The 9,902-nt window shown below is 37.1% G+C and overlaps 5 protein-coding genes and 1 long non-coding RNA gene across 8 annotated transcripts; 3 read left to right on the forward strand and 3 right to left on the reverse strand.

Moving 5' to 3' along the window:
* Positions 1-48: 48 nt before the first annotated feature.
* Positions 49-1,287, reverse strand: LOC124344220 (28 kDa heat- and acid-stable phosphoprotein-like). The gene is made up of 4 exons (XM_046797731.1): positions 1,155-1,287; positions 974-1,065; positions 376-748; positions 49-305 (listed from the first exon to the last, which is right to left on the reverse strand). Exons 1-4 carry the CDS (start codon positions 1,162-1,164, stop codon positions 241-243), a joined length of 540 nt encoding a protein of 179 aa, XP_046653687.1. The 5' UTR covers positions 1,165-1,287; the 3' UTR covers positions 49-240.
* Positions 1,288-1,315: 28 nt separating this feature from the next.
* Positions 1,316-3,222, forward strand: LOC124344179 (E3 ubiquitin-protein ligase RMND5A-like). 2 transcript variants are annotated; one of them, XM_046797660.1, is made up of 8 exons: positions 1,316-1,515; positions 1,601-1,746; positions 1,813-1,950; positions 2,009-2,279; positions 2,344-2,509; positions 2,568-2,670; positions 2,731-2,885; positions 2,953-3,222. In XM_046797660.1, exons 1-8 carry the CDS (start codon positions 1,380-1,382, stop codon positions 3,044-3,046), a joined length of 1,209 nt encoding a protein of 402 aa, XP_046653616.1. In that variant the 5' UTR covers positions 1,316-1,379; the 3' UTR covers positions 3,047-3,222. The 2 variants fall into 2 exon arrangements, with proteins under 2 accessions (XP_046653616.1, XP_046653615.1); XM_046797659.1 differs by having other exon boundaries at positions 1,321-1,515; positions 2,944-3,222.
* Positions 3,157-4,897, reverse strand: LOC124344224 (acylpyruvase FAHD1, mitochondrial-like). 2 transcript variants are annotated; one of them, XM_046797737.1, is made up of 5 exons: positions 4,692-4,897; positions 4,415-4,589; positions 4,020-4,343; positions 3,441-3,928; positions 3,157-3,378 (listed from the first exon to the last, which is right to left on the reverse strand). In XM_046797737.1, exons 3-5 carry the CDS (start codon positions 4,088-4,090, stop codon positions 3,284-3,286), a joined length of 654 nt encoding a protein of 217 aa, XP_046653693.1. In that variant the 5' UTR covers positions 4,091-4,343; positions 4,415-4,589; positions 4,692-4,897; the 3' UTR covers positions 3,157-3,283. The 2 variants fall into 2 exon arrangements, with proteins under 2 accessions (XP_046653693.1, XP_046653694.1); XM_046797738.1 differs by lacking the exon at positions 4,692-4,897 and having other exon boundaries at positions 4,020-4,160; positions 4,224-4,343; positions 4,415-4,566.
* An 85-nt stretch (positions 4,898-4,982) lies between these two features.
* LOC124344196 (glyceraldehyde-3-phosphate dehydrogenase 2-like) lies at positions 4,983-7,365 on the forward strand. The gene is made up of 5 exons (XM_046797690.1): positions 4,983-5,139; positions 5,931-6,035; positions 6,096-6,590; positions 6,654-6,911; positions 6,971-7,365. The coding sequence occupies exons 2-5, from the start codon at positions 5,958-5,960 to the stop codon at positions 7,136-7,138; spliced, it is 999 nt and encodes a 332-aa protein (XP_046653646.1). The 5' UTR covers positions 4,983-5,139; positions 5,931-5,957; the 3' UTR covers positions 7,139-7,365.
* A 511-nt stretch (positions 7,366-7,876) lies between these two features.
* On the reverse strand, positions 7,877-8,647 carry LOC124344272. Its single transcript, XR_006919628.1, has 2 exons — positions 8,163-8,647; positions 7,877-8,070 (listed from the first exon to the last, which is right to left on the reverse strand). It is a non-coding gene; the product is annotated as an uncharacterized LOC124344272 (long non-coding RNA).
* Positions 8,648-8,750: 103 nt separating this feature from the next.
* LOC124344237 (SUMO-conjugating enzyme UBC9-B) lies at positions 8,751-9,894 on the forward strand. The gene is made up of 6 exons (XM_046797754.1): positions 8,751-8,819; positions 8,914-8,988; positions 9,064-9,147; positions 9,261-9,378; positions 9,441-9,585; positions 9,656-9,894. The coding sequence occupies exons 2-6, from the start codon at positions 8,923-8,925 to the stop codon at positions 9,732-9,734; spliced, it is 492 nt and encodes a 163-aa protein (XP_046653710.1). The 5' UTR covers positions 8,751-8,819; positions 8,914-8,922; the 3' UTR covers positions 9,735-9,894.
* Positions 9,895-9,902: the final 8 nt, after the last annotated feature.

Below are 9,902 nucleotides of genomic sequence, written 5' to 3' on the forward strand. Positions count from 1 at the left end.
TTGCATGCTTTTAATATCAACTAATTATAACATGGAACATATTCAATGTTTAGTTCCTTCTGCTCTTTTATTCAGGAAGCAAAATAGGTCCCTTCCTCTCCTCTTCTTCTCTTTAATCAATAGCCTGGCAAAGCTATCAAATGGAAGATCAGAGCACATGGAAATATGACAAGAAAAAAGTGAACCACAATTGGAACTGTGAGTGAAGTGATACAATATTTTTAAGTCACGATTTATTTTTCATGTTCGTTTTCCTATTGCCTTTTGAATACTTGCAGTCTTTGCAGCCGCAACAGCTTCTTTCACTGTAAATCAATAAAGAAGTATTTTATTTTCGATTTATGAATGATGATTACAAACAATATTTTTGCTTACTTTTCTTTTCGTCATCGCGTTTCTTAGCAGCTTCTTCACGTTGCTGTCGGATAATTGCTAATCTAGCTAAATCTGCACGGGCCTCGTCAGTCTTACCCTGAGCGTGAAGCTTTTGATAGTGTTCTCGGGCTTTCTGTTTATCTATTTCTTCACGCTCACGTCTTGAAAGCTCAGGTTTTGTTGCATCATTGACATCCAAATCTCCAACTTTCTTGGCTTGCTTTACCACATGATTTGGGTTTTCAATATCTACAGCTGGTGTGGGACCTTTTCCATTCACTGCTTCTTCCTCCGATTCAGAGCCAGAACCAGAGCCAGATTTTTCTGATTTACTCTCATTGGAATCAGAATCTGAAGCTTCCTCTTGTTTAGCCTAAATACAAAAATTAACAGAAAATTAACACATGCTAGAGAAAGAAAAAAAAAACAATTTTAGTTCTCAAATTGATGAGAAAATCTTTTACTATCAACAATAGGCATGGGAGCTCTAAAATATATTCTATGAAACAAATTTTTAAAACCTAATAATTCCTTTAAACTAAAATGTAATGACAACTTCATTTTGTATTTAGAAAACAGAGAGTAAGAATAAAATTACCCTCCAGTTACGTTGATCTTCTTTTCTTTGCCTCTCTAGTTCTTCTGGGCTAGTGAAATGTCTTGCTCTACCTTTCTTATTTACTTTTCCACCTGATGTTAACCAACATGACATCATGAGTAAGTAATTCAAAACATTCTTTTTTTTCTTTTCAATTTAAAAATAAATTATTTCTACTTACCACGCGGCATTTTGTTAGAAAATGTTTTATACAGAGAAAAACGAAACAAATCCGACCGATTTTCTCTCAAACATATGGGACAGACAGTCACACAGAGCACGGTAGAGGCTGGGGTGTAAAGGTGCCTGCTAAACAGTATTTTTACCGAGATACGCATTATGCGTCTCAGTATATAAACAGTTTTGCTCCGCCTCCATATCACGACGTGAAAACACAAAGACGAGAATGGAGGCTTGTGTTGCTGTCGAGAAAGAAATTGATAAGATTCTAAGTAAATTTGCTAGTATCCGGGAGAATGGTTCAAAAAACATTGAGGAGACTATCGAGTTTCTGTCGTCAATTAAACCAGAATTGGAACAAGGTACTGCAAATTCGTAAATCCCTAGCTGCTTGACATGTTTTGGTGTTGTTTTCTACAGTATTTATGTACATTTTTAAAATCATAGCCCAAGCAGACACTGAGTTTAACGAACGTCAGTTGTTCATAATCCATCTTGCAATAGCAAAAGTTAAGGAGACAGTTTCGCGATTGGCCAGTGAACACAGAGATCTCCATAGTTCTGTTTCAAAAGTTGGAAAAACCATTGACAGAGTATGTATCTTGTATCTTCAGCTTAATCCCTCTTAAATAAAAATACTAATGCTCATTTCTTGAAAGAATTTCACTCAAGATTATGCTTCTACAAGTTTTGATAGAGTATTCTCAGGAGCCGATAAGGAAAAATTACTTAATCAAGTGATTTGTCAACACATGTATAGACATGGTTTCTTGGAAATAGGGGAGGAATTAGCCAAAGTGAGAATTTTTAATCTTCTTAAGAACTCAGATATTTTAACTATAAAAATTCTGTTAGGAGTCTGGCCTGGAAATTCATGAGAACAGTAAACAACCATTCATATTACTTAATGAAATTTTGGAAAAACTGCGACATAGGAATCTCGATGCTGCTTTAGAATGGGCGCAAACCCATCGAGAGCAACTAATGGAACAGAATAGTAGTCTTGAATTTAAACTACACAGACTGCAATTTCTTCAACTTGTGTCTGAAGGGCCCGGAAAGCAAGGAGAAGCACTTGCTTATGTCCGAAGACATTTTCCGCCTTTCGTTCATCAGCACGAAACTGGTTAGTCAACTTAATTGTTAAATTTGATTACAACTACATGTTTCATATTTGATTGAATTTCCAGATATTCAGAACCTAATGGGAGTTTTGGCCTTTATTCCTTATGGAGTTCACAACTCTCCCTATAAAAAGCTGTTTGACCCTATCCTTTGGACTGAAATCTGTGAGGTTTTTGTAAAGGACGCCTGTGCTCTACTTGGATTCAGTGTCGAAAGTCCCTTGTCGGTTTGGTAAGCTTTAAAAATAAGTTGTAAATTTTTCTGTCTGAATCACCTTTTCTCCTTGCAGCGTTAACGTGGGATCTATATCATTACCGGCATTGCTGAATATTAAACAAGTGATGGCCCAAAGGCAGGTTGCAGGAATGTGGAACGCTAAAGATGAACTTCCAGTAAAGTTACCCACTATATAAGCCAGCAATTTTTTTATTTAATCTATAATTTGTTTATAGATTGAAATTGATGCTGGGCGTGAATATCGTTACCATTCGATATTTGCTTGTCCAATTCTGCGACAACAGGGTTCTGATTCGAACCCACCAATGCGACTGGTATGTGGTCATGTTATTTCGCGTGATGCTTTGAACAAACTCAGTTCCGGAAACAAGTGAGATATTAATTGTAGTTTTTCACTTACCGATAAAATTAACACAACTTCTCTGAAGTGTTCTTAGAGCTATCCGCACTGGCCAATCCGTTGCTAGGTTAAAATGCCCCTACTGCCCACGGGAATTCGACAGTAGCGAAGCCAGACAACTTCATTTCTAAAAAAATTTTGACAGCTTGTTGTCTTGACAGTTGAGAATCATCTGCGAAGTCTTGAGTCCCACCTTCAAAATGGCGTATTAAACAATAAAAGTTTGGTTTGGGAAGAAAAATTATTTAGATTTTCTTAATTTTATTGAATGAAAATCCATACACAACTATTGATGTTAAAGAAATTATGTAACTGTCTTCTGAATCATTTTCTAACATTCAAATGCAAACTTATTGAGTGTTAGCTTATTATTTTTCTACCATAAATTTCATGGTCAAAACATCAGTGATTCCACCCTCTATTACATCCCCAACTTTGACTGGACCCACACCAGAAGGAGTACCTGTTAACGAGGAGAGTTGTTTATTTATTGTTGTTTAGAGTTAACGAGGAGAGAAGGAGTACCTGTAAGGACCACATCACCGGGTTCCAATGTGAAATAAGTGGAAATGTAACTAAGTAATGTAGGGACATTAAAGATCATGTCTTTTGTTGAACCCCGTTGCCTGGCAACTCCATTAACTGAGCACCACAGTTCTATGTTATGAGGATCCATAATTTTCTCACTTGGAATAAAGGCACTTACAGGGCATGAAGTATCAAATCCTTTTGCAAGTGTCCAAGGATGGCCTTTTTTCTTTGCTTCATCTTGGAAGTCTCTTGCAGTCATATCCAGTGCCAAACAAAATCCTCCAACATGGATCATGACATCTTCAGGTTTGACTTTTGAGCATTTGGATTTGATAACCACACCCAGTTCAATTTCATGATGAAGAGATGAGCAACCTGCAGGTATCTTTATTGGGCTTCCTTCTTCAACATAGGAAGAAGTGGGTTTTAAAAAAAGAAGTGGCCTTTCAGGTATAGCATTTCCTAATTCAATAGCATGCTCACTGAAATATAGATATTCAACTGTTATTACTTCATTAAAAAATTGTCTAAACATGTCCCAATAATTGGGCTTTATAATTTATATATAAATACCTGTAATTACGGCCAACACAAATAATTTTCCGACCGAAATCTACAAATCTGGAGAGATGAGCAGACGCCATCGTACGTGCATATCAATACGAATATACGTTTTAACTGCATTGTAAGCAAGCTTAGCAGCAGCTACGAAAACTATTTCACGAGACAAAGTCCATTTTAACCAACTGAATTTTTCGGTAAATACTAAATAGTTACCTCGGGTTTTGAAACTGGACAAACAGAAACTAGACGATTTTTTTTCTAAAAATTACAGTCGCTCTACCAGCTAATGGTGAGCTGCCAAATCAGCTGACGTAAGACGATAACAAACAGGCTCTGGAAAGTGGAAACAAAACAGATTTTTACTCGACTAAATATATGAAATTAGAAATCAAGATGTATCTAACTGTAACATGATTTCCTCCTTTAATTAAGCATGATTTTTAGGAATATAGCTATGGATCACCGATCACTAAGTGACCCGTCATCCCGTTATTCATTTTTTACGTGATGGTAACCATGGCCGTACACATTTGAAGGTGAAGATGACTTTCAAAGTCATAAAGGTCGATAAAAGGCCATCTAAATAAAGAGCAAGACACTTTTTAAAATTGTGGGTATGAAAAAACAAAACAAAACAATAGCTCTGTGTTTCATGATAACAAATTTTACACCCTACCATACTTGATATTTCTAACATCTTCTCCAATTACACCGACGATGAACCATTTCAGCATCGGCTTGTAAGACATAATAACGTGAAAATTTGATCAATCAGGAATAAATCAACGTAAAGAATCTACAATACAAAAATATTGCTTTCCATAGTTCAAACCATGGTTCAAACGCTGGCTCAATACATTTAATGGCGGGAGCGCATTATTGATTCGCGTGGGGTAGAGGGTTGGCAAAAGAGTTCAGTAGTAGATCACGTGAATGCCCTTCAGAAACCAGCATTTGCCCTTGTCGGCTCGAGCCAAAATAAAAGCAGCGCTCGTCTTTCTTTGCAGCGCTCAACTACCTAAACTAGAGTTCGCTTCGACTTTGGCTAGGCAATCCCGCCGAGGTATTGAGGACTCGAAACGCCGGTTCGATATCACAGACGTGCCCTGTACGCAATCCTAACAACAAGGTGAGTCTCCGAGTCTCATTTAAGAGTAATTTTTTTACTCGAAAGTATCTTAGAAATTCATGGCACTCGCTAATAGTAATTGAAATTCATGTTAGACTATTAGAGTATTAAGTACTAGACATTAACTAGTTTTTAAAACGACAAAGAAATCTTTAGTTCAAATTTTTATAACTTTTAATTGATTCAGATTGATAGTATACTAAATTTTCCAATTGTTACGCTAAGTTAGCTTTTATGTTACCATCGTGTGTTTTGCTCGTCGTGCATGATATATTCACGCACCAAACTTTCGTGGTTAGGGAAAATGGCGGCTATAAAAATTTCCAGCACTCTAGAACATTCGAAAGCAACTATAAATAAATTATCTGTTAGCTGAGAACTATTCTAAATTTGTTCGACGAAATTGTCGATTTTACGGAAAATTCCGGTGTGCGTGTCACGTCGACGGGCGGGACGCTTGAAGGTCAATACAAGGGCTTCTCCCTCTCCCCAAAACACTATACAGTATTTTCTACAGTGGAGATGTATTGATCTTGTCCTGCCTATTTTTAGATCCAGAGACTCCTTCAACTTAACCTTTACTGATTTTATACTTTCTACTAGTTAAAGTATATATATAAAACTACACAAGACCAAATGTTAAGGTTTAAATCCGGTAAAATGTGGTTTTGCGTCATCTGCTGAGAACAGCTGTTTTTGACAAATCAATAGTTTTACTGTTGCTATGCTAAATTTAACGTTTAAATAAGGCAAATGGAGTTTTTAATTTAATTTTTTGTTACCTTGAGCAGTTATCACCTCCTCAACTTCACCTAAAGATGTCGAAAATCGGTATTAACGGATTCGGTCGTATCGGCCGCTTGGTGCTTCGCGCTTGCATCGAAAAGGGAGCTACGGTAAAACATAATTAATTAAAATATTAATGATTTCCTCATTCTGACATTTTGGGATTTTAGGTTGTTGCCGTCAATGATCCCTTCATTACTCTTGACTACATGGTGTACATGTTCAAGTATGACTCTACCCATGGCCGCTTCAAGGGAGAAGTGAAGGAAGAAGGTGGCAAGCTTGTTGTCAATGGACATCACATTCAGGTCTTCAGCGAGCGTGACCCCAAGAACATTCCATGGGGAGCTTCTGGAGCTGAATATGTTGTTGAATCCACTGGTGTTTTCACCACTTTGGACAAGGCCCAGGCTCACATTGATGGAGGAGCAAAGAAAGTTATCATCTCTGCCCCATCTGCTGATGCCCCCATGTTTGTTGTTGGAGTCAACCTTGAAGCATATGATCCTTCCATGAAGATTGTTTCCAATGCTTCTTGCACCACCAACTGCCTGGCTCCTCTGGCTAAAGTTATCAATGACAACTTTGGTATCATTGAAGGCTTGATGACCACTGTCCATGCCATCACTGCAACCCAGAAAACCGTCGATGGACCTTCTGGAAAGGTAAAATACTTTCGGAGAAAAAAAAAATCACATACTAACCTTTTGAATATTCGATCATTGCAGTTGTGGCGTGATGGCCGTGGTGCTGCCCAGAACATTATTCCTGCCTCTACTGGTGCTGCCAAGGCCGTAGGTAAAGTCATTCCTGAACTGAACGGAAAATTGACCGGTATGGCTTTCCGCGTACCCGTCCACGATGTCTCCGTTGTTGATCTGACCTGCCGCCTGTCCAAGGAAGCCAGCTACGACGAAATCAAGGCTGTCGTTAAAGCAGCAGCTGAAGGCCCGATGAAGGGTATTTTGGGATACTGCGATGAGGAGGTAACATCATTAGAAACATTTTACATTAAAGTTGATTGATAACGTGAGATTTTTTGTAGGTCGTCTCCACAGACTTCATTGGTGACAACCACTCTTCCATCTTCGATGCTGCTGCAGGCATTGCTCTCAACAAAACTTTCGTCAAGCTGATTTCATGGTACGACAACGAATTTGGTTATTCGTGCCGTGTCGTCGATTTGATCAAGTACATGCAATCCAAGGATTAAATCAATAAAGCTGCATTGTGGGATGAGTCACTGGCATACGTCTTACAGCAGAATAATCCGTTACTTATTCTGTTAATGTTGTCTAATTATCTATCCCTCATTCTTGCTACCGCACTGGCTACAACGATTGATGTTTGTTGTTGGTCGTCCTTTCTGTAGTCTTAAATCCCAATCTTAGATGTCTGTTACATTGGCTACAGGAATATAAACGTTTGTCACAAAATTTACATTTCAATTTTTTATTATCAGATCATTTTAAATCAACATTTTGATCCGCTTTCTTTAATTTATTGATAAAATGTCATTATCATAAAGAAATTTACTTTCCACATACCTGCTCACTTTGATGACAGTAATCTCCTTTCATGCAACGCCATAGCTATTTGCATCCAAACGTGCGAATATGTGAAGGGAACACGAAGCTTTCAAGACGCGATTCCCCAGTACTCATTGGTTACGCCTAATAATAAAATTATAGTTTAATTTGAAATAACACATTTCCAATTATGCTCCATAATATAATTAAGATTGATGTTTCTCTGTAACAGCCAACACTGACAAGGAATTATATTCAAAAGATATTTTGAGCTATGGACATTATTCTACTACTTGACAGTTAACTTTCTCAGAAGCGTCTTCCTGAGCCCTTCAGGAGCCATTTGTTATTCAGTGCAATGGTAAACATAAAGACAGACTCACAACAATATCACATAGCACACTACGTTTCGAAGCAAGAAATTAGTTTAAAAACTGGCACATCTTTGAACTTTACAAAATAGTGATTCAGGCACTATTGTTTTGTGAAATCACCAATACATCATATCTAATGAGTATTTAACAGGATATTTTCCACTTTGAGATACCCAAGTATGTTTCATTCCCTTCCACTTTGGCACTAACACATTCAACCCTTCTATGTGAGAAGTACCTAGCTGAAAACAACCATAATAGGGAATAACAAATCTTCATGTAATAAAATGAGAGTTTGTGACCTGATATGACAAATTAACTGATGTTTTCATACCTTTCTGAACATTCTATATCAATTTTGTAGTTTTCCCATCCACAAAGTTAAACTGGGCTGAGGCCGTAGGAATAGAGATTTAATCATTCTTAGTTCATTCGAGACGTGGTTGTTTGCACCTTTTTTCGTTTCGTCTTCGTGTGATACCTTTGTGATTTGTCACTAGTTGATTCACGTGTTTGTATATTCTGTAATCATTACGTAAACGACGTTCGTCTCGAATGTTGAACGATCTACGTGAAATGGAAGATATCAATGATTTTTTTTTTACCACACTTGATTTTTCAATTTGGAATTTAAAAAAAATATAAGAACTTAAGATGCAGGCCGGTTGATTATATGCCTGTGTGACTCACTGCTCTTTTGTTTTTTGAACCATCTGGGCGCCATCTTTCATAGGCAGTGGCAGCATAGCCAGTTCGTTTTGAATTTTAGTTGATGAAAACTAAAACTAAACATGCTTATGCATGATAGAGCCAAAATAGTTTGATTTCATTGAAATCCATATTTTACATGTAATTTTTTCATCATTTATTCGTTTAAATCCCCAAATTAAATTTTAAATTGATTTGTAATTATTCGAATTACCTTAAGGCAACCCTGGCAATAATTGTACGAAACTACACAGCTAAATTATTTGGCAGCCGTTGAAAAAAGGTAATTATTATTTATTTAAGAGCTGTTGCATCTTGCTTTCTTCAGTCATATTCACACTTTCTTATTACATCACGCTGAAATTTTTATTCTCTAGTGACCAATAATGTCCGGTATTGCTATTGCTCGACTTTCTGAGGAACGTAAAGGCTGGAGGAAAGACCATCCCTTTGTAAGTTGCTGGTTTTCCAAAAGATAGTTGTTGGGTTGTGTGTGTTTGATTTGTGTATCTTTGAGTTGCCTTTAGGGTTTTGTTGCCAGGCCCACAAAGAATCCTGATGGAACCCTCAATTTGATGAACTGGGAATGTGCTATTCCAGGCAAGAAATCGGTAATGAGTTTTACACTTAAAGGTCTTACTTCACATTGGTGTCAGATATACTTACCAAATTCATTGTTGTTTGAGGTACCAATATTAACTGTTATTTGTGCATACATTTACAGACTCCTTGGGAAAATGGATTGTACAAAATCCGCATGATTTTTAAAGATGACTACCCCTCTTCTCCTCCAAAATGCAAATTTGAGCCCCCACTTTTCCATCCAAACGTCTATCCATCAGGTTGAATCAAATGGCTATTTGAGTGATTCATTTCAGCTAACCTTTTGACATTTAATATCCAGGCACAGTTTGTCTATCATTGTTGGATGAAGAAAAGGACTGGAGACCTGCAATTACCATCAAACAGATTTTGCTTGGAATTCAAGATCTCCTGAATGACCCCAATATTAAGGATCCGGCTCAGGCAGAAGCTTATACTATCTACTGGTAATGATTTTTACACCAGTAGACAACTTGAAAGTTTGGATTGTAATATTTAGTTTGTTTTTTTCTCTAGTCAAAATCGAATGGAGTACGAAAAACGTGTTAGAGCACAAGCCAAGGCTATGGCTGCCACTACTGATTTGCTGTCTTAATTTCCCAAGTAAATCCAGCTGTCAAGGAATAAGTTAACTTCTTTTTCTTTTCCACGTGCTCTATTTGTTTTTTAAAAATTCTTATTGTCTTCATTTCAATACTTACTTATCGTCCAGAAAACATACTCCGATCTGAAATAAAACGCTAAGTAAGGTGTAACATTTGTT

The sequence above is a fragment of the Daphnia pulicaria genome, chromosome 6 (assembly GCF_021234035.1).
Source record: "Daphnia pulicaria isolate SC F1-1A chromosome 6, SC_F0-13Bv2, whole genome shotgun sequence".
NCBI classification, from domain to species: domain Eukaryota; kingdom Metazoa; phylum Arthropoda; class Branchiopoda; order Diplostraca; family Daphniidae; genus Daphnia; species Daphnia pulicaria.

Bases quoted from the DNA above. Each gene is read 5' to 3' on its own strand.
- LOC124344220 (XM_046797731.1), bottom strand. The intron at 749-973 runs GTAATTTTATTC...TTTTGTATTTAG, and splicing joins AAGATCAACGTAACTGGAGG to GCTAAACAAGAGGAAGCTTC. The intron at 306-375 runs GTAAGCAAAAAT...ATTGATTTACAG, and splicing joins ACGCGATGACGAAAAGAAAA to TGAAAGAAGCTGTTGCGGCT.
- LOC124344179 (XM_046797659.1), top strand. From the start codon at position 1,380: ATGGAGGCTTGTGTTGCTGTCGAGAAAGAAATTGATAAGATTCTAAGT. The intron at 1,951-2,008 runs GTGAGAATTTTT...AAATTCTGTTAG, and splicing joins TAGGGGAGGAATTAGCCAAA to GAGTCTGGCCTGGAAATTCA. The intron at 2,671-2,730 runs GTAAAGTTACCC...ATTTGTTTATAG, and splicing joins ACGCTAAAGATGAACTTCCA to ATTGAAATTGATGCTGGGCG.
- LOC124344224 (XM_046797737.1), bottom strand. From the start codon at position 4,090: ATGGCGTCTGCTCATCTCTCCAGATTTGTAGATTTCGGTCGGAAAATT. The intron at 3,929-4,019 runs GTATTTATATAT...TCTATATTTCAG, and splicing joins TGTGTTGGCCGTAATTACAG to TGAGCATGCTATTGAATTAG. The intron at 3,379-3,440 runs GTACTCCTTCTC...CCTCGTTAACAG, and splicing joins CGGTGATGTGGTCCTTACAG to GTACTCCTTCTGGTGTGGGT.
- LOC124344196 (XM_046797690.1), top strand. From the start codon at position 5,958: ATGTCGAAAATCGGTATTAACGGATTCGGTCGTATCGGCCGCTTGGTG. The intron at 6,591-6,653 runs GTAAAATACTTT...CGATCATTGCAG, and splicing joins TCGATGGACCTTCTGGAAAG to TTGTGGCGTGATGGCCGTGG. The intron at 6,912-6,970 runs GTAACATCATTA...GATTTTTTGTAG, and splicing joins TGGGATACTGCGATGAGGAG to GTCGTCTCCACAGACTTCAT.
- LOC124344237 (XM_046797754.1), top strand. From the start codon at position 8,923: ATGTCCGGTATTGCTATTGCTCGACTTTCTGAGGAACGTAAAGGCTGG. The intron at 8,989-9,063 runs GTAAGTTGCTGG...AGTTGCCTTTAG, and splicing joins GGAGGAAAGACCATCCCTTT to GGTTTTGTTGCCAGGCCCAC. The intron at 9,586-9,655 runs GTAATGATTTTT...TTTTTTCTCTAG, and splicing joins GAAGCTTATACTATCTACTG to TCAAAATCGAATGGAGTACG.